The 21718-nt window shown below is 43.9% G+C and overlaps 1 protein-coding gene across 1 annotated transcript; it reads right to left on the reverse strand.

Annotated features, from left to right (window-relative positions):
* Positions 1-5147: 5147 nt before the first annotated feature.
* LOC130022328 (olfactory receptor-like protein OLF4) lies at positions 5148-6514 on the reverse strand (the record flags this gene model as incomplete). The annotated part of the gene is made up of 2 exons (XM_056113076.1): positions 5612-6514; positions 5148-5162 (listed from the first exon to the last, which is right to left on the reverse strand). Coding segments are annotated over exons 1-2 (918 nt in total), but the record flags the coding sequence as incomplete, so codon positions are not given.
* Between the last annotated feature and the right edge of the window lie 15204 nt (positions 6515-21718).

Consider the following 21718-nt stretch of genomic DNA (forward strand, 5'->3'; position numbering starts at 1 on the left):
TTTTATTAGTGAGACATCATGAGGTACAGTTGTAGACTTACAAATCTTTGTGCTTGGGTTTCAATTATATAATGATCAAATACCCATCCCTCCATCAGTGCCCATTTCCCACCATCACGGATCCCAGTATCCCTCCCACTCCCCATCTCCCCCATTCCACCCTGCCTCTGTGGCAGGGCATTCCCTTTTGTTCTCTCTCTCTTATTAGTTGTTGTGGATAAACATCCTTCTTAAAAATTTTATTTATTTATGTATTTATTTACTTCTTTATTGAATCACTGTGAGATAGACCCTTACAAAACTGTTAATGATTGGATTTCAGTCATACAGTGTTCCAACACCCATCCCTCCACCAGTGAACATTTCGCAGTACCAGTGTCCTCAGGTTCCTTTCCATCACCCCCCACCCCCAACCCCCTGCCTGCCTCTATAGCAGGCACTTTTCTTCTCTCTCTCCCTCTGTCTCTCTCTGTCCCTCTTTCTCTGTCTCTCTGTCTCTGTCTCTCTGTCTCTGTCTCTCTCTCTCTCTTTCTCTGTCTCTCTCTCTCTCTCTCTCCTGAAAGTCTATATTCTTGTCGAGTCTTCAGAAATCTGGCATGAAGTTGACACAGCTCAATGGACATCCAATTTTTATTTGGTTTGAATTTGGATTTTGTTTCAGTTAAGAAAGGGAGGTTCCCATAGCTTAGAGGCCAGCCGGGAATTCTAGGGGAAAGGGCAGCTCAGATAGAGAAGGGAGCACCAAATAAAGGGTGTTTGGAGGATCCTCCCAGGAGGGGAGATGCATGTTGAAAGTAGACTATGGACTGAACATGTTTGCCACTCAAAGCCTCTTTTGCGGACCACGACACCCCAAAGGAGAGAGAGAACACAGGGAATTGCCCTGCCACAGAGGCAGGGTGAGATGGGAGGGATGGGGGTGGGAGGGATATTATCCATGGTGGTGGAAAATGGGCACTGGTGGAGGGATGGGTATTTGATCATTGTATCGAAACCCAAGCACAAAAAATTGTAAATCTACAACTGTACCTCATGGTGTTTCACTAAAAATAATAAAAAAAAAAGAAAAAAAAAGAAAGGGAGATTCAACTGGGTGTTTGCCCAAATGTCTGAGTTGCCTAAATAAGAAATCAAATGGATTTTTTTTTGTTTATTGCAAAGATTTTCAAGGCAAGGATATAACTATGTTAACTGAATTCTTTTGACTATAAAGGTAAAAAAATCATTGGACTTTAAGGCTTAATACTCAGGACCTTCCTTAATGTGGACTACATAAAGCCAAGGCAGCAAACTAATTCTGGTTTCTTGAGGGGAAGGGGGAAGGAATCTGAAGATTGGGTGCAAAGTCATAATGAGTGACATCAGACTTATGGGATAGGTTTAGATTGACGTATACACACAGAGGTGTGAAGCACTTGTGACAATCCATGTATAGTAAACTAACAGGAAATCAGTAAACTTTGCTTTTCCCCTTTTTTCTTTTGTGGGATGGGTCACACCAGGTTATGCTTAAGGGTTATTCCTGGCTCTGCACTCAGATTACTCCTGGCTGTGCTCAGGGACCATATGGGATGCCGGGGATTGAACCCAGGTTGGCTGCATGCAAGGCAAACACCCCACCCGCTGTACTATCACTCTGGCCTGAAATCAGTAAATTTGATTAAAAATCAATGGAGAAATAAATAGCAGTACTCCTATGTTTAAAAAAAGAATCAATGGAGAGACTACTGTGAGCAGTATAACTGATACCCCTATTAATCAAAAACTCACCTCCTTCCTAATACGTAAAAATGCTCAATGGAAAATAGTACAGTTGATGAAAATGGCTTTCATTTCTTGGGTCAAAGAATGCAGCAAAAAGAATAAAAACTTACAAAAACCACAAATGCAGCCATTATGGAGGTGCCTTTTCATAGAGAACAAAACAAAAGCAGAACTTGTGTAGATGTATTACAACAGAGAGCGAACAAATAAAGCAAATAAACATTTAACTTTAAGGGCAATGCAGAAGTGCAAGGTAAAGTCCCTCACACACTACTTAGATTTATCAACTACAATTTCTTCATGTGACCATCTAGAGTTGAAACAGGATTTAAAAAAAAATTTATTAGTGAAACACCATGAGGTACAACAGCTGTAGACTTACAAATTTTTGTGCTTGGGTTTCAGTTATACAATGATCGAGTACCCATCCCTCCACCAGTGCCCACTCTCCACCACCACTGATCCCAGTATCCCTCCCACCCCCCAACCCCCCATCCTACCCTGCCTCTGTGGCAGGGCATTCCCTTTTGTTCGCTCTCTCCTTTTGGGTGTTGTGGTTTTCAAAAGAGGCATTGAGTGGCATTCATATTCGGTGTATAGTCTACTTTCAGCATGCATCTCCCATCCTGGGAGGATCCTCCCAACACCCTTTACTTGGTGCTCCCTTCTCTATCTGAGCTGCCTTTCTCCTAGCGTGTGCAGCTGGCCTCCAAGCCATGGAGTAAACCTCCTGGTACCTATCTCGGCTATACTTGGGTGTTAGTCTCCTATTTTGTTACTTTATGTTACCCAGATGAATGAAATCTTTCTATGTCTGTCCCTTTCTTTTTGACTCATTTCACTGAGCATGATACTTTCCATGTAGTACCACTTGTATGTAAATTTCATGACTTCATCTTTTCTAACAGCTACATAGTACTCCATTGTGTAGATGTACCAAAGTTTCTTTAACCAGTCATCTGTTCTTGGGCATTCAGGTTTCTTCCAGTTTCTGGCTATTGTAAAGAGTGCTGCAATGAACAAACAAGTGCAGATGTCACTTCGACTATACATTTTTGCCTCTCTGGGATATATTCCCAGGAGAAACAGGATTTGTTGAGGGGACTGCTCCCTGGATATTTTTTTTTTCGATGAATTTTCTTTTATTAGTGAAACACCATGAGGTACAGTTGTAGGCTTACAAGTTGTGCTTGGGTTTCAGTTATACAATGATCGAGTACCCATCCCACCACCAGTGCCCATTCTCCACCCCCACCATTACCAGTATCCCTCCCACCCCCCATCCCCCATCCCACCCTGCCTCTGTGGCAGGGCACTCCCTTTTGTTCTATCTCTGGTTTGGGTGCTGTGGTCTGCAGAAGAGACATTGGGTGAGGCCGTGAAACAGTCCAGACTCTTCACTGAAGTGACGCCTGACATTGATTCGTTTTTTATCTCCTCTGCCCCTCTTGGAGAGCCCAGCAAGCTACCGAGAGCATCTCACTCGCTCAGCAAAACCTGGCAAGCTACCTGTGACATATTCAATATGCCAAACACAGTAATAAGTCTCACAATTTGTTATGAGATGTTACTGGTTCCCGCTCAAGCAAATTGATGAACAACGGGAGGACAGTGCTACAGTGCTACATTATTTTGATATCTTATTATTACCCTTTTTTTTGGAAACAGAAAAATTTATTGAAAAGTAGAAGGGAAAGGAAGAGATACTCCTCAGCCAGGGAGGAACTTAGTATAAGATTAAGTTGACATTATTTTACTATTTTATTATTTTTTAAATTTTATTTATTTTTTATTTAATTTATTTATTTTATTTTTTACTTCAAGAATCTAGCTTTATTTTTATTTCATATTTTTTATTTTTATTTCAAGCATCTAGAGTTCCTACACCACCAGTGTGACCTTCCCTCCACCAATATCTCCAGTTTCTCTCCCAATCCCAATCTATCCCCTTAGGCAGATAACAAATTTACTTTATATTGCTTATTCCAATAAAACTTTGAGAAACGACAAATAGAGTGATCAGAAAATAAATCAGTAAGAGCCAGTTTGTGATTATTATATGATTTTTTTTTTAGCCATGCCTAATGATGGTCGGGGATCATTCCTGATGGGACCATATGGGATGTTTGGGTTTGAATCCAGATCTCTGCCTTCCCCTCTGCCCTGTCGTTCCAGGCCCATATTTTACATTTTAAAGTTAATGAAATTTATTATTTGCTCCCAACCTCCAAACAGTCTCTCAAAATTCCTTTCAATATGATGCAAAAATGAGTCTGTGTTCTTATATATGTATGTGTGCATGTTTATTTAAAATTTAAGATCATAGTGAGAAACAGATATACATGCTTGCCAAAATAGGTCAACATTTTTAATTTAACTTAGATACATGTGTTTATAACTATTTTGCCAATGACTAAGAAAGGTACTGGGGACACTGCGTTGAAAAGCAGAATCCTGATGAAGAGAATAAAAGTCAATAACCAGCAATAAACCCACATAAATGATAGTCTCTATTACTCAGGAAGTACATGAAAAGAGAATGAAATACAGAGGCATCACCTACACAAAGGGACAAACAGTTATCAGGTAGTTTCAATAATAAAATAGAATTGATGCTCAGATCTTTATGTTTCCTTTTGGGTCACACCCGGCGATGCTCAGGGGTTCCTCCTACCTCTGCAATCAGGAATTACTCCTGGCGGTGATTAGGGGACCATATGGTATGCCGGGGATCAAACCTGGTTTGGCTGCATGCAAGGCAAACGCCCTACCCGCTGTGCTATCACTCCTGCCCCAATGCTTAGATCATGGAGCATAATTATTTCATATATATGAGTGATACAACTCATATTAATTCTTAAATTTTTCATTATTGCTAATGCATTGTTTTTACATTATACAATTCTTACATCATAATTCTTACGTTATAAGAGTGGCAATTCTTATAGGAAAACAAAATAGGATTAAAAATATACATCACTTCACTGGTGGAGGGATGGGTACTCGATCATTGTATAACTGAAACCCAAGCACAAAAATTTGTAAGTCTACAACTGTATCTCATGGTGTTTCACTAATAAAAATTTAAAAAATATATACATCACTTGAGAAACAATATTCCAAACCTCCCTGTTTGCTTATGGGTTAATGAGAATCCTTCAGTGTTTCTGAGCCATGACCAAAAATCATTTTGGAAAAGAAGAGAAAAAAAAGCAATGGGAAAAAGCAGTGGCTATTATAGAACTTAATAAAAGGATGAAGAACATAAATTAAATAGAGAATTTAAAGATCAAAAAATGAGGAATCCCTGGATATAAATAAAAGGGACAGTTCTACTTCATTTTTTAGGAATTTTTGTTTTGCTTTGGGTCACACCTGGTGATGCTCAGGACTGACTCCTGGCTCTGTGCTCAGGGATCACTTCTGGCAGAGTTTGGGGACCCTATGGGATGCGGGGGTCAAACCTGGTTCCAGGATGTGCAAGGCAAGCGCCCTCCCGCTGTGCCATCTCTCTGGCTCCCAGTTATACTTCTTTTTGATCAAATAATCACAATTTCTGACTCTGAGGTTTTGTGGGGTTTTTTTTTTGGGCTTTTTGGGTCACACCCGGCGATGCAGAGGGGTTACTCCTGGTTCATGACCTCAGGAATTACTCCTGGCAGTGCTCGGGTAACCATATGGGATGCTGGGAATCGAACCCGGGTTAGCCGCATGCAAGGCAAACGCCCTACCTGCTAGGCTATTGTTCCAGCCCCTGACTCTGAGGTTTTGAACACAGAATTTATGGACATTTCTTCAGTCTTCGAACAATCGCTCCTTGTTGAAAGTCCTTCAGAAAGTATGCCACGAGAGCCCTCTTAATGTCTTTGTTCCTGAGGCTGTAGATGAAGGGGTTCAGCATGGGGGTGACCACCGTGTACATCACTGAGGCGACAGCACTGGAGCGCGCGCTGTGGGGAAGAGCTGAGCTCAGGTACACCCCGAGGACAGTGCAGTAAAACAAGGAGACCACGGAGAGGTGAGAGGCGCAGGTGGAGAAGGCTTTATACTTCCCCTGCACGGAGGACATTCTCCGGATGGAGGATACGATCTTAGAGTAGGAATAAAGGGTGCCAGCAAAAGGCCCAGCGCCCAGGAGCACAGCGATGGAATACATCACCACGGTATTAATGAAGGTGTCAGAGCAGGCAAGTTGCAGAATCTGATTGAGCTCACAAAAGAATCGAGGGATTTCCCAATCTGTACAGAAGGAGAGTCGTAATACCATGAGACTTTCTAACAAGGAATTCAGGATGCTTATGATCCAGCACACTAGGACCAGCTGTCCACAGAGCCGGGGGTTCATGATGACCGGGTAGTGCAGGGGGTGGCAGATGGCCACAAAGCGGTCATAGGCCATCACCGTCAGGAGAAAGATATCCAGGACTGCAAAGAGAACATACAAACCAATCTGCAGAATGCATCCTTCAAAGGTGATGACTTTGCTGTGTGTCTGGATGTTCAGTAGCATCTTGGGGACGGTGGTGGAGACAAAGCAGATGTCCACAAAGGACAGGTTGGCCAGGAAGAAGTACATGGGCGTGTGGAGGTGGGGGTCTGAGCTGACCGCCAGGATGAGAAGCAGGTTCCCCAGCATGGTGATCAGATACATCGACAGAAACACCCCAAAGATGAGGGGCTGCAGCGCTGGTTCATCTGACAATCCCAGCAGCAGAAACTGTAAAACTTCTGTAGTGTTTGCCAGTTCCATGGATAGAGATAACTACTGGAAAAAAAAAAGAAACGGACAATTTTCACACTAACTGGCAATACTCTCAGGTTATATATAGGACCATACCTGGCGATGCTCAGGGTTTACTCCTGGCTTTGCTCTTTAATCACTTCAGGTGATGCTCAGGGGGAATCGAATCAGGGTCTACCACATGCAAGGCAGGAGCCTAACCTGTTGTATTATCACATCTGCCTCTATTCCCATATTTGAAAGAATGTAGTTTATTATGTTCAGTTAGGAGATAATTTTGTATTTCCTCTGTTTTATTCCTCTTTTGATCTTCCTGATGCCACCTTCAAATTGTTTTTTTTCTTTCTTTTCTTTTTAGCCAATAGTCATTTTCAATATCTCCTGTAGGATAGATACATACATTGAATACTGACCATGTTTTTTCTTTTTCCTTTTTGGTTCAAACCTGGAGATGCTCAGGGGTTGCTCCTAGCTCTGAACTCAGGAATTACTCCTTGTGGTGCTCAGGGGACCCTATGGGATGCCAGGGATCGAACCTGTGTTGGCCATGTACAAAGCAAATGCCCTACCTGCTGTGCTATCGCTCCAGCCCATGATGGCCATTCTTTTCCCACCTATGTGGGATGATGGAGTCCAAAAGTCACTACATTCCCCATGATGGAGAAAAAAATAGAGAAGAATGCAATAATAAACTGTAAAATTATGTTATAACAGGTCTATGGAGGAAAGGCAAGCAGGAATAAGAGAGAATAAACAGGGTATTGTGTTTTACTTAAGCAGCGTGTCCAATGCAGGCTGTTTGATTAGAGATCTGAACTGAGAGAGGAAAGAAGACACAGGACGTGGAGGGGAGTGGGTGTCTGTGTTAACAACAGCCAGTCAGAGCCCCAAGGGAGGGGCTTGCTTCAAAGGCTCACAATGAATCCAGTGATTCTTGCTGAAGTTGAACTTTTCTTTTTTAATTAAATCACCGTGAGATACAGTTACAAGCTTTCATGTTTGAGATTCAGTCATACAATGATCCAACACCCATCCCTCCACCAGTGCACATTTTCCACCACCAATGTTCCCAGTATCCCTTCCTCTTCCCAGCCCTCCCCGTCTCTATAGCAGACAGTTTCCCTCATACTCTCTCTCTACTTTTGGGCACTATGGTTTGCAGTCTAGATACTGAAAGCCTTACGTTTGGTCCTATATCTGCTTTCAGCACACATTTTCCATCTCAACGATTCCTCCGGCTATCACTTAGTGATCCCTACTCTATCCCAACTGCCTCCTCCCCAAGCTCATGAGGCAGGCAGTTGAATGTTTTTGAAGGCAGGGATTGATAGATGCAATAGAGCTGGGGATGGCTGAAAAGGAGAGAGAGGAGAAAAGAGGACAGAGTACTGAGTACAAGACACTAACAATGTAATACGTTTGGGACTTTGCATTGATCTATGTTAATATATGATTTCATGCTATTTTGTATAACAAGAGAGATTTCATAGCATTTTTTTGATTGCTAGATCAGTATGAAGATACATGATCTTCTTGCCATGAGCATGGTCATCTGTTGACCTCTCCAATGAAGTAAACTTGAGAATCAAAATTAAATTGCATTAATTAAATTTAATTAAATTAAATAAAAGGGGGGACAGAGAAAGAGATGAAATGGATCAGTATAAAGATGGTACCCAAAAGAATGAATTAAAAAAAATGACAACATTGAAACTTTCCTGGCAAACCCCCCCGTTCAATTGTTGTAAATTTGCCGTGTGTGTGTGTGTGTGTGTGTGTGTGTGTGGTGGGTTGGGGGAGTTCTGTGAAGGGCAGTTAGGATAGAGAAGGGATCAGAATGACAATGATAGTTAGAAATGATCACTCTGAACAAGAAATGAGTGTTGGTTTTTTTTTTTCTTTTTGGGTCACATCCAGCGATGCTCAGGGGTTACTCCTGGCTCTACACTCAGGAATTACTCCTGGCAGTGCATGGGGATTGAACCCAGGTCGGCCACATGCAAGGCAAATGCCCTACCTGCTGGACTATCGCTCCGGTTCCAAGAACCGAGTATTGTAAGTAGGTAAAAGGATATACATGATAACCTTTCAGTAACTGTATTGCAAACAATAATGCCCAAAAGAAAAGAAAGAGAAGAGAGAGAGAGAAGAGAAAGAGAGAGAGAGAGAAGTGCCTGCCACAAAAGGGGGGCAGGAGGGAAATTGGGAATATATGGTAGAAAATATACACTGGTGAAGGGAAAGTGTTGGAACATTATATGACTGAAATCCAATAAGGAACAAATAAACAATTTTGTAACTGTGTATCTTACTGTGATTCAATTAAAAAAAACTCTTGAAAAGTCAACTGAGAAACCTTTATCTATAGAAATAATTTGAATTATGATAACGGCAGAGAGCAGGTAAATTTTGGACAGATGCACAAATAAGAAAGTGACCAGCTACATATACTTAGCTGAAACTGAGCAACAGTAAGAAAACAAGCAATGTCATTCTAGAAAAAAAACATAAAGAGCTGAGTTGGTTATACAAAACTTTACAAACTACTAAAAGGGTCATTCTCCATATAAAAAAATTTATTTTTAAGTCTTATTATTTACTTATTTAATTTTATTTTTGCTTTTTCGGTCACATCCAGTGATGCTCAGGTGTTCTCCTGGCTCTGCACTCAGGAATTACTCCTGGCGGTGCTCGGGAGACCGTATGGGATGCTGGGGATCTTACCTGGGTAGGCCACATGCAAGGCAAACACCCTATTCACTGTCACTCCAGCCCCTAACTTTATTTACGATGGGAGTCGGGTGAAGGTCTCACAGAGTCATCCTCATCCCAGGAGTGTCTGAGGAGGTCGAGACTGGGGGGCTGTTATCATGGATGGGTGAGGGACTCAGCACCCCAATAGCACCCAGGGATGACCCCCCCCAGAGCCAGAGATGGTCGGAACAGGGTCAAGGGGGGCCAGGCTGGGGGTGTACTGAGAACTCTCACACATTCACAAGCTAAATAACACTGACCCCTTTGTTTGGGGGGGTTCATGTGAAATGCTCCCCCACCCCAGGTTGCTGTACTGTTCCCCCAGTACCTGCTGTACTGTTACTCCAGCCTCCAGTTTTTTTTTTTATGTAGAGAGTGAAATATAAGAAAGAATGGAAAGCCAACTAAAGGAAGAAATAGGTATTGCAAAAATTATCTTCCAGGGACTGGCGAGCTAGTTCAGGGATTAAGGTAATTACCTCTCTGGGCTCAATCCTTGGCACCTCATCTGGTTTCCTGAGCAGAAGTGATCCCTGAGTGGAGAATAAGAACCAGGAGTGATCCTGGCAGACCCAGAGCACAGAATTAGGAGTAAGCCCTGTTCACTGCTGGGTGCTTCCCCAAAGCCAAGATACAGTCTTCTTGCCTTTAAAGGATTCTGAGTCTCAGCAGAAGGCAACAAAGATTCTGGGACAGATTTCCCCTCTGAAACAACACGCTGGGCACTGGGCAGGGGACAGAACTTTTACAGCCTTTGCTCACCATCTGTGTAACGAAGTGCTCAGAAATGTTGAAATTGGGTCAGAGCAGGGAGGGTGTTTGCTTTGCACGTGACCGACTTGGATTCGATCCCATAAAGTCCTCTAACCCTCCAAGAATGATCCCTGAAATTTTGCTCCATGGCTTGGAGGCCAGCCACACATGCTAGGGGAAAAGGGAGCTCAGATAGAGAAGGGAGCACCAAATAAAGGTTGTTGGGAGGATTCTCCCAGAATGGGAGAAGCATGCTGAAAGTAGACTATGGACCAAACATGATTGCCACTCAATGCCTCTTTTGAAAACCACAACACCCAAAAGGAGAGAGAGAACAGAGGGGAATGCCCTGCCACAGAGGCAGGGTGGGATGGAGGGGATGAGGGTGGGAGGGATACTGGGATCCGTGGTGGTGGGAAATGGGCACTGGTGGAGGGATGGGTATTTGATCATTGTATAATTGAAACCCAAGCACAAAATTTGTAAGTCTACAACTGTACCTCATGGTGTCTCGCTAATAAAAAAAATTAAAAAAAAAGATCCCTGAGTACAGAGCCAGGAGTAAGCCCTGAGCATAACTGGGTGGATCCCCTAAATCCTATTCCCCCAAAAAAGAATGTTCATGGAATTTGATCAGTGTTCATATGAGACAAAATAAAATCATCCCAGGACAGCCACAGTTGGAACTGGACAATCTCAATCAGCATATCTTATTTTTTGGGGGAGAGGAGGTCCTGCTCTACAGTTCTCAGGACTTACTCCTGCATCTGCACTCAGGGATCACTCCTGGTGGGGCGGATGGGTTGCCGAGGATAGAACCTAGGTTGACTGTGTGCAAGGCAAGTGCCTCCCCACTGTATTGTTGCTCCAACCCCTCAACCTGCATTTCTTTTATTTATTATTTATTTGCTTTTTGGGCCACACCCAGCGATGCTCAGGGGTTACTCCTGGCTCTGCATTCAGAAACCACTCCTGGCAGTGCTTGAGGGACCCTATGAAATGCCCAGAATCGAACCCAGATCCGCTGTGTGCAAGGCAAACGCCCTACCTGCTGTACTATCACTCCGGTCCCACTTTTTTTTTGGGGGGGAGGCCACACTCGGCGATGCTCAGAGCTGACTCCTGGCTCAGGAATCACTCCTGGTGGTGCTCAGGGGACCCAATGGGATGCCAGGGATTGAACCTGGGCCGGCCAATGCCTTACCTGCTGTGCTATCCCTCTGGCACCTCAACTCGCACTTCTAACATTGTTAGAAGAAAAACGCCATGATCCGAAAGAGCATTAAGTGTGTGAGAAGCACGGCCACACCGTGATGTGAACGTGGCCACGGAACTCAAACGGATTAGCTGCTCAGACAACAAGCAAAGCCAACAGCGAAGGTTGCCTCTGGGCTGAGTCTGCTTGGCGCCTGGGGAACACAGGCAGATGCTCTTGGCTTCTGTTCTGTCTTCAGCAGGGTGCGTTAGGGATAGTGGGAACCCCCTGGGGTGGGAAATGGGAGCTGAGGGTCAGCAGAGGGAAGGTAGAATTCCTCCCAGGAAGCTGGGTGAGGGAGACTCTACAGCTGTTTCCAGATCAAACCACAGAGGCAGAATCAGCATCTCAAACTCCGCAGGCAGGCATGCCTCTCCTTCAGTCCCAAGTCCCCACACACAGATGCTGCCAACGAAGACATTTAAGGCTCCTTGCATCTGCCCGGGAGACAATTTCCTCTTGTTACTCTTTCCTTGAAATGTGCCATATCCCTGAAGGACATTGCTCTGGGCAGCAGGCAAGATTTTCCTCTTCATTATCTGCACTCAGGAGGTTAAAAGTCTAGTGATCAAGTGTTTCCATACCTCCCCTCTAGGTTATTATTAATTATTTTGAAAGTCTAAAAATAAGTGAACCTATCTGGATGATGTACTTCTTATTCATCAGGACCTTGATGAATTTGTGGAAAGGACCCAACGATTTTCCCTCAAGTTCTGTTTTCTGAGTGAGGAGAAGAGAGTTATTTTATTTTCAAAAATTTATTATTTTTTAAAGGCTTTTTTTTACTGACTCACAGTGATATAGACTCTTACAAAGCTTTCATGATTACGTTTCATTCACACAGTGTTCCAACACCCATCCCTCCACCAGTGCACATTTCCCATCACCAGTATCCTCAGTTCTGTTGCCGTGCGGGCGAGATACTCTCGGTAGCTTGCCGTGTTCTCCGAGAAGGGTGGAGGAATCGAACCCAGGTCATCATCCCCCACCCCTCACTCTCATTCTGCCTCTATTGCAGGTGCGTTTCCTCTCTCTCCCTCTTCCTCCCTCTCTATCTCTCTTAACTTAAATTTAATGAAAGAACCATGATTTCCAAATTTATTGAGAGTTGGATTCTAGGCATATAATATTTCGACACCAATTCCGCCATCAGTGTCAACTTTCCTTCTGGTTGAGTTTCTGCTTTGGAAATAATGGCTGTGCCATCTCCCATATCACCAGTAGCACTGAGGCTCCTGCCTCTGTACCCAATCCTTCCCCTTCTCTTCTTTTTCCTCCCCCCCTTGATGTCTTTTTTTAAATTTTTTTGGCTCTTTGGGTCACACCTGGAAATGCTCAGGAGTTACTCCTGACTCTGCACTAAGGAATTATTACTGGCAGTGATTAGACGACCATATGGGATGACGGGGATCGAACCCACGTGCAAGGCAAATGCCCTACCCACTGCACTATTGTATCACCCCTCCCTCCTTGATTTCTTTCCATATGTGTCTTTCTCTTCCCTATATCCTGGGTCCAGGGTGATACAGATATTTTCCCTTTTCTATACTACATTTCCTATCCAGTTATTTTATACACCACAGATAAATGAGATCATCCTGTGTTAGTCTTTCTTCTTTTTTTCATTTACTTCTTCACTCAGTACTGTATTCTTCTAGTTCCAACCAGATTGCAGAAAATCGCACGATTTTATCATTCCTTGCAGCGACATAACATTCCACTGTGTCTATATACCAAATCCTCATCATCCATTCATCTGTCATTGGAAACTTAGGTGAATTCTGTATATTAGCTATTTACGAAGTGCAACAATGAATGCTTGTGTACTGTGTCCTTTTGAATAAATGTTTTTATGTCCTGGGGGGCTGTAGCAATTGCACAGCCATAGGACGTTTGCCTTGTGCACTGCTGGCCTGGCTGACCTGGGTTCGATTTCTCCACCCTTCTCGGAGAGCGCGGCAAGCTACCGAGAGTATCTCGCCCGCACGGCAAAGCCTGAAGAACTACCTGTGACATATTTGATATGCCAAACAGAGTAACAACAAGTCTCACAATGGAGATGTCACTGGGCCTGCTTGAGCAAATCGATGAGCAATGGGAGGACAGTGACAGTGACAGTCTTGAGGGGGAAGATACCAAAAGTGTAATTGCTGGGTCATTTGGCAGTTCAGTTCTAAGTACACTTTATACTGTTTTCATCACATCCTGCCAACACAAACTGTTCCCACTCTTTTCTTTCCCAAAGGAAAAATTCAAGATTTTTATCTATTTATTATTTATTTTGAATTCCACAGTCTTATTTTATTTTTTCCCATTTTAAAATTTTATTTTCATAAAGTTCTTCACAATAATGGATTACATCCAATATTGGATTACATCCAGTATTTCAACCACCAATATTCCCATCACCATTACACCTTCCCACCCCCATCCCACTCTTTTTGATATGTGTCATTTTCACATATGTGTGAAATGGTATCTCATTGTCGTGTTGATTTGGATTATTCTAATGATAAATGATGCTGAGAACTTTTTTTATGTGTCTGCTGACCATACACTTCTCTTCCTCTGAGAAGTATCTATTCATTTCTGTTTCCCATTTTCGATGGGCGTTTTGGATTTTTTAAAAGATCTTTGTGAATACTTTAAGTATCCAGCATATCAATTCTATATCTGATGTGTTGAATACAAATATTTTTTTTCCCCATTCAGTTAGCTGTCTTTTAGTTTGAGCTTGTGTTTCTTTTGCTATGCAGAAACTCTTTAATTTTATGGGTCCCATTTGTTACTTTTTGATCTTGTGGCATTTGCCAGATTGTTGAAGATGCCTTTGAGGTCCAAATCTGGGAGCATTCTGCTTATATTTTCCTCAATGTACTTTATAGTCTCTGATTGATGATCGAATCTCAAGGTCTCTGATTCACTCTGAGTTGACTTTTGTGGCAGGTGTGAGATATGGCCCTAACTCTAATGTCTTAATCGTGGTTTTTGGTTATCCAATTTTTCCCAACGCCATTTGTTAAAGAGGTTATCTTTATTCCAATTCATACTCTCAGCACCTTTATAAAAAATTGATTGTCTATAAATATGGAGTTTTGTCCTTCGATATTTGATCCATTGATTAGAAACCCCTGCCCCACGCCTGGCTGTCCTCACCGGGGCCCCTTGGAGGGGGTAGGGTTGAGTTTCTTCCCCCCCCGCCCACCGCCCCAAGCAGAGCCCCAGCAGCTGAGGACCTCTGGAGCCAGCCACAGCCATGCTGGACCACTCTCCACACGTCTGGACGGGCCTCATGCATGAAAGAACTGGCAGAGGAACCCAGGCATGCGGGTCCTGGGGTTGAGGTCTCCAAACCTACTCAGATTGGGACTGGGCCTTCTCCACCCAGACCCCTCATCTTCCAGTAGGTAGGCGTCGCACCCACCAGCTGCCGACAGCGCCAGGTTGGTCCCATCAATGGTCAAGATGCAGAGACTATATAAAACCTAGCTCCTGGAAGTGCGTGGCCGCAAATGTGGCCACGCGTCATCTTATTATCTTTCCTTTGGAGAACCTGGCAGGCTACAAAAAGTATCCTGCCCGCACAGCAGAGACTGGCAAACTTCCCGTGTCATACTCAATATGCCAAATACCAGTAACAATGATGGGTCACTCCTCCTAATCCTGAAAGAGCATTGAAATGGCTCTTTTAAAATCCCAGGGCTAGGTAGAAGGAGACGTTACTGGTGCCTGCTCGAGACAATCGACGAACAACAGGATGATTGTGATTGTGATTAGAGACCCTATCTTTATTCCAGTACCAATGCATTGATCCAGTACTATTTATTGATCACTATAGCCTTATTGTACAGTTCTAAATTAGGCAATGAGATACCTCCCAATTTCTTATTTTTTTTCAGTGTGTCTTTTGGTGTCAGTGTCTTTTCTGACTCCATAAAAACTTTATTACTGATTTTTCTAGGTCCTTAAAGGATGTTGACTGCATTTAGATGGGCAATGCCTTATTCTCTGTGGTCATTTAGGTAGATGGTCATTTTAACAAAATTTATTCTTTAGATACATGAACAATGCATATTTTTCATTCCCTAAAGTCTTCTCCCACCTCTTTTGTTATACTGACCTCCAGGTGTCTGATGGTTTTGGACACTATTTTTTAAAAAATTTTTATTAGTGAAACACCATGAGGTACAGTTTCAGACTTATAAATTTTTGTGCTTGGGTTTCAGTTATATAATGATCGAATATCCATCCCTCCACCACTGCCCCTTCTCCACCACCACCAGTCCCAGTATCCCTCCCACTCCCCATCCTCCCATCCCACTCTACCTCTGTGGCAGGTCATTCCCTTTTGTTATCTCTCTCCTTTTGGGTGCTGTGGTTTGCAAAAGAGACACTGAGTGGCAATCTTGTTCGGTCTATAGTCTACTCTCATCACGCATTTCCCATTCTGAGAGGAACCTCCCAATACCCTTTATTTGGTGCTCCCTTCTCTATCTGAGCTGCCTTTTCCCCTAGCGTGTGCGGCTTGGACACTATTTTATTTTATTTATTTATTTATTATTTTTTTATTAGTGAAACACCATGAGGTACAGTTATAGACTTATACATTTTTGTGCTTGGGTATCAGTTATACAATGATCAAGCACCCATCCCTCCACCAGTGCCCATCCTCCACCACCACGGGTCCCAGCATCCCTCCCACCCCCCCAACCCCCCCGTCCCACCCTGCCTCTGTGGCAGGGCATTCCCCCTTGTTCTCTCTCTCTTCTTTTGGGTACTGTGTTTTACAAGAGAGGCATTGAGTGGCAATCATGTTTGGTCTATAGACTACTATCAGCATGGTTCTCCCACCCTGGGAGGATCTTCCCAACACCCTTTATTTGGTGCTCTCTTCTCTATCTGAGCTTCCTTTTCACCTAGCACGTGTGGCTGGCCTTCAAGTCATGGAGCAAAATTCCTGGTACTAATCTCAGCCATTCCTGGGTGTTAGTCTCCCATTTTGTTGCTTTATGTTCCCCAGATGAATGCAATCTTTCTGTGTCTATCCCTCTCTTTCTGACTCATTTCGCTTAACATGATACTTTCCATGTAGTATCATTCGTATGTAAATTTCATAACTTCATCTTTTTTAACAGCTACATAGTACTCCATTGTGTAAATGTACCAAAGTTTTGGATACTATTTTAAGGGGGATAAAGCTTTAGACCTGTAAGGAGAAAGGAATTCTTTTAGGATTAATCCTTAGACACTACAGAGCTTGGTGTAGCCATAAAGATTAGAAATTTCACGCTTTTTTTTTGGTCACTTAATCACTTAACTTCCCGTTAGTCGTCGATTTGCTCGAGCGGGCGCCAGTAACGTCTCCATTTGTCCCTGTCGCGTGCTAGTGTAGCCCAATGGCATCTCTTCGCTCCGGGAACATGGAGGGCCTCAAACCGATCGTTCATGACCTTGACAAAGAAGTCTGACCATCTGGTAGGTGGGCGGCCACGCGGTCTCTTGACATCCCGTGGAATCCAATCAGTAACAGCTCTAGTCCAACGGTCGTCTTTAAATCTCATTACGTGACCAGCCCATCTGATTTTTGACACCTTGGCAAATGAGACAGCGTCCCTGATCCTTGATCGTCGACGGATGTCAGAACTCCGGATTCGTTCTCTCATTTGAGTGAAACGTGATATTCCAAGCATAGCTCTTTCTATTCTTCTTTGGGAGACCTGAATGGCGTTCTCATCTTGTTTGCGTAGGGCCCAGGTCTCTGAGGCATATGTTAATGCAGGAAGAACAGTGGAATCAAAGAGATGTGCCCGGAGCCGGAGGTTCTTCGTCCTCTTAGCTATTTCTTCGACGTTCTTGAAGGCGTTCCAAGCCGCTCTCTTCCTCCTGCACAGCTCGGGTGCCAGGTCATTTGTCATGTTGACCTCTCGACCTAGGTACACATAGCTGTTGCATTCGGAGATGGTCGTTCCATTGAGAGCGAATGGGGCGTCAGGAACAAGGCTGTTTCTCATAAACATTGCCTTCGTAAGATTCAGCTGTAGTCCTACCTTTCCACACTCACGGTCAAAGTCGGCCAGCATTTGTGCCGCTTGGCTGATGTTTGGTGTTATTAAAACAATGTCATCAGCAAAGCGGAGGTGGTGTAGTTGCCGACCATCTATCTTCACTCCCATTCCTTCCCATTCCAGTCATCGCATGATGTTCTCGAGGGTGGCACTGAAGAGTTTTGGTGAAATGGTATCACCCTGCCGCACCCCTCTCTTGACATCAACGATCACTTCTTTGTAGAATGGTGAGATCCTGGTAGTGAATCCGCAATACAGCTCACGGAGGATCCTGATGTATTGGGCTTGAATGCCCTGATTGGCTAGGGCTTCAATGACCGCTTCCGTCTCAACAGAATCAAAGACCTTCTTTAAATCAATGAACGTTAAGCAGAGCGGCATCTTGAACTCCCGAGAAACCTCAATGAGTTTGGTTATCGTGTGGATATGGTCGATGGTGCTGAATCCTTTGCGGAACCCTGCTTGCTCACATGGTTGTCCTTCATCTAGTGTTCTGCCAATCCTATTCAGGATGACTCGAGTGAACAACTTGTAGATGACAGACAATAGGCAGATCGGGCGATGGTTGCCAATGTCATGGATGTCTCCCTTCTTGAACAGTAGTACGGTCCTGCTGGTTTTCCATTGAGATGGAACCTTGCATTCAGACAGGTAGCGAGTGAAGAGCCGAGCCAGTGTATTGATGAGTACTGACGGCAGGTTCTTCAGGTGTTCAGGTCTGACCTTGTCTGGGCCGGGTGCTGTTTGCTTCTTTACTGACGAAATGGCGTGTCGGATTTCGGAAGGGAGAACGTTGGGAACGACATACCCATCCTGTGGAATTTGGTATGTCGGCAAGTGGACATGGCTATTGAAGAGATTTGAGTAGAAGTCATGGATAATCTTCTCCATTGCCGTTCTGGAGGATGTGATGGATCCATCAGGACGTCGGAGGGCAGTCATCTTGGTCTTATAGTTGGCGAAGGACAGGCGGGCGTTACGAATACTTTTCCCGGCTTCTGCCACATCTACCAGTACTTCTGCTCTTCTCTCTTTGAGGTCTTCCTTGATCGCATCTCTGCACTGCTTTGCAAGCTCGGACGTTAGCTTGCGGTTGCCTGAGGCATGCGCCAAACCACGCTGGCGAATTAGCTCAAGAGTTTTCGAAGATAGGCGACTTTTTGTGGCTATCTCTCTCTTGGCGTTCCTCGCACATTCATGGAGGTGCTGAACCAGTCGATCGTATTCCTCGTCAATGTTGTCAACAATGGCATCTTCCCATGTTGCCGCAATAGTACCAAAGAGTTCCCAGTTGGTGGTCGTTCTGGGAGTTCTCTTTTTGAACTTTGCAGCCCTTTCTCCCCGCTCTGTGAAGTAGAATTTTGCACGAAGGAGACGGTGGTCCGATCCCGTTCGAAATTTTGGGACAACAGCGACATCAGTCAGGCAAAACCGTCGATTGAATATGATGTGGTCTATTTCGTTGTGGAATCGTCCACCGGGAGACTCCCATGTCCATCGTTTAGATTCTGCCTTCTGGAACTGTGAGTTACCATGAATGGTCTTGGTCGACATGATGAACTCAGACAGTCTCTCACCCTGTTCGTTCCATTCTAGGCCATGGGTTCCGATGTGAAGTTCTTCAGCTGATCTTCTCGGTCCTATCTTGGCATTAAAATCACCCACAATGATCTTGTAGAAGGTGTGGTCTTCTTTATAGAACTTCTCTAGCTCCATGTAGAACTTCTCGATTTCTCTTTCATCATAATGAGATGTTGGTGCGTAGACAACGAAGATAGAAACTGCAGGCAGTGAGCCACATCTATTCAAATGTAAACGTCCGATTCGGGTTGTTAGGCATTCAAATGAATCAATGCTCTTGGCTAAGTTTGTGTTGACAAGGACACCGACGCCTCCAACACCTCTTTTATCGCATGTTCCGAGGAACAATTCTTCTCCAGTGTCGAAAACTGGACACGAAGACACGAATCTCACCATGCCGTTTTCGACACTTTTTTTTTGGTATGAGAAGAAAATGGTAGAATTTAATGCATATATATATATACATATATATATATGCCTCTCGGAGAGCCTGGCAAACTACCAAAAGTATCCTGCCCACACAAACAGAGCCTGGCAAGCTCCCTGTTTTGATATGCCAAAACCAGCAACTATAACAGGTCTCATACCTCTGACCCTGAAAAAGCCTCCAGTCGTTGGGAAAGATGAGTAAGGAGAGGCTACTAAAATCTCAGGGCCGGGATGTTATTGGCAACCGCTCGAGTAAATCGATGAACAACTCGATGACAGTGATACAGTGATACAGTGATCCTTCAAGACCCATTTCTGCAATGTGGAGTGGAATTCACTCTCTCCTAACCCTATTGAATGGACATGTGTACAAAGGGAATGAGGTGTACCCTAGAAGGTGTTCTTTTCAAGTACGTACATGTATGTATATGTATGTATTTGTATACTTATCATGCATAAAAATCTTTAAATTATAACTAGCAAATATATTACAAGGAAGCATCCAAAGAGGCAGGCTGGGGCGGGGGGAGGGGAGGACAGGTGGGGAGGATGTAACGTCATTGGGGACGTTGGTGATGGGAAATATACACTGGTGAAGGGATGGGTATTGGAACATTGTATGACTAAAATCCAATCATGAAAATCTTTATGTGGTTCTGTAACTGTGTATCTCATGGTGATTCAATGAAAAAGAAAAAAAAAAGAAATAGACAAAAACGTCCATGAGTGACTTAGATGTCAGTGGTGGTTCAAGTCTCCATGGCAACAGAGAGATTCATGGAGCTGGAGTCAGCACTGGATTTGGCTGACTTCTAATGGAATCTTTTGGGATGTGAGAATCATTAAGAAACTTTTCATTTCCGTCCAGACTCGGGTCCCTCAGGAAATGCACGTGTTTAGGTGGAAGTAACGCCAGGGAAATGTGCCTTGTTACACACTTGAGCTATAAACATTGCAACTGGAAGTCCCTTGGCTTAGCCAACATTGAGGATGCGGCCGTTTTTGTACCCTAGCCTTGACTCAGAGTCTGATGATCTGGCTCAGGAACTCGTCTTTTCTTCTGTCCTTTCAGGAAACTTCTTTCCTTCAACAACCATAGGGGAAGGACAGGTTTCCACCCAGAGAATCCCCATTCAAGTGAGCTGAGGGCTGATAGGGACCACGGGAAAGCTTCGGAGATGGGGGAAAATGTGACTTATTTCAGTCTGCCTGGGAGCCAAATGAGACTGATCCTGATGCAAGAGATTTCTGTGTCTATGTAATTATTAAAATAAATATTTCTAATGGCTTGCATTTAAGTAGGTAGAATACTCATTTATTACATGGCTGCCTCCCTATTTTATTAAGAAGGTATTTTCATAATTTTTATGTCTAGGATTTTTCTTACATACATAATTAGTGAGCGATAGCACAGGCTGGAGCGATAGCACAGCGGTAGGGCGCGTGCCTTGCACGCAGCCAACATGGCCGACCCGAGTTCGATTCCTCCGCCCCTCTCGGAGAGCCTGGCAAGCTACCGAGACATATTCGATATGCCAAACACAGTAACAACAAAGTCTCCAATGGAGACGTTACTGGGCCCGCTCAGAGCAAATCGATGATCAATGGGAGGGCCTTTACTTTACATAATTAGTATTACAGAGTCCCGTTGGTGTGAGTAAATTATTATTTTTCCATGCTTCTTCAAGAATGTAGGATAGACTTTCAGTTTTATTCAATTTATTGATTCCATGCAATTAACCTGGTTTTTATAATTTTTTGGTCTTTTTTTTGGCTTTTTGGGTCACACCTGGATATGCACAGGGCTTACTCCTGGCTTTGCACTCAGGAATTGCTCCTGGCGGTGCTTGGGGGACCATATGGGATGCTGGGAATCGAACCTGGGTCGGATGCATGCAAGGCAAACGCCCTACCTGCTGTACTATTGCTCCAGCCCCCATAATTATTTTTTTAAAAAGGTTTTGGACCACACTCGATGGTGCTCAGGGGTTATTCCTGGCGCTGCCATCTTGCATTGCTGGGGACCAAACCCTGTTCATCTGCGTGCAAGGCAAGTGCCCTCCCTGCTGTGCTATCACTCCAGTCCCTGACCAATATGCTTCCTACCACAAAGCTCAATGTTAATCGCTGGCATCTCAGAGCATAGGGCTGCCTGGGTGGAGAGTGAGTCCCAATTCATAATTTCCACCACCAGGTTTGACTCTTTCTGACCTTGCTTTCCGCATCACTTTCTTACTGCCTTTTTGATGGTTCCTACCACAGAGCAATGTCTGATAATTGAGAGGCTTTAAAAGTATTTCTGCTTCTTTCAAGGACAGAACAGGCTTCCCAACATGTGGCATTGACGATGGCACTCACTGATGATGCATGTGACTG

This window comes from Sorex fumeus, unplaced genomic scaffold (assembly GCF_029834395.1).
Source record: "Sorex fumeus unplaced genomic scaffold, SorFum_2.1 ptg000019l, whole genome shotgun sequence".
Lineage (NCBI taxonomy): Eukaryota > Metazoa > Chordata > Mammalia > Eulipotyphla > Soricidae > Sorex > Sorex fumeus.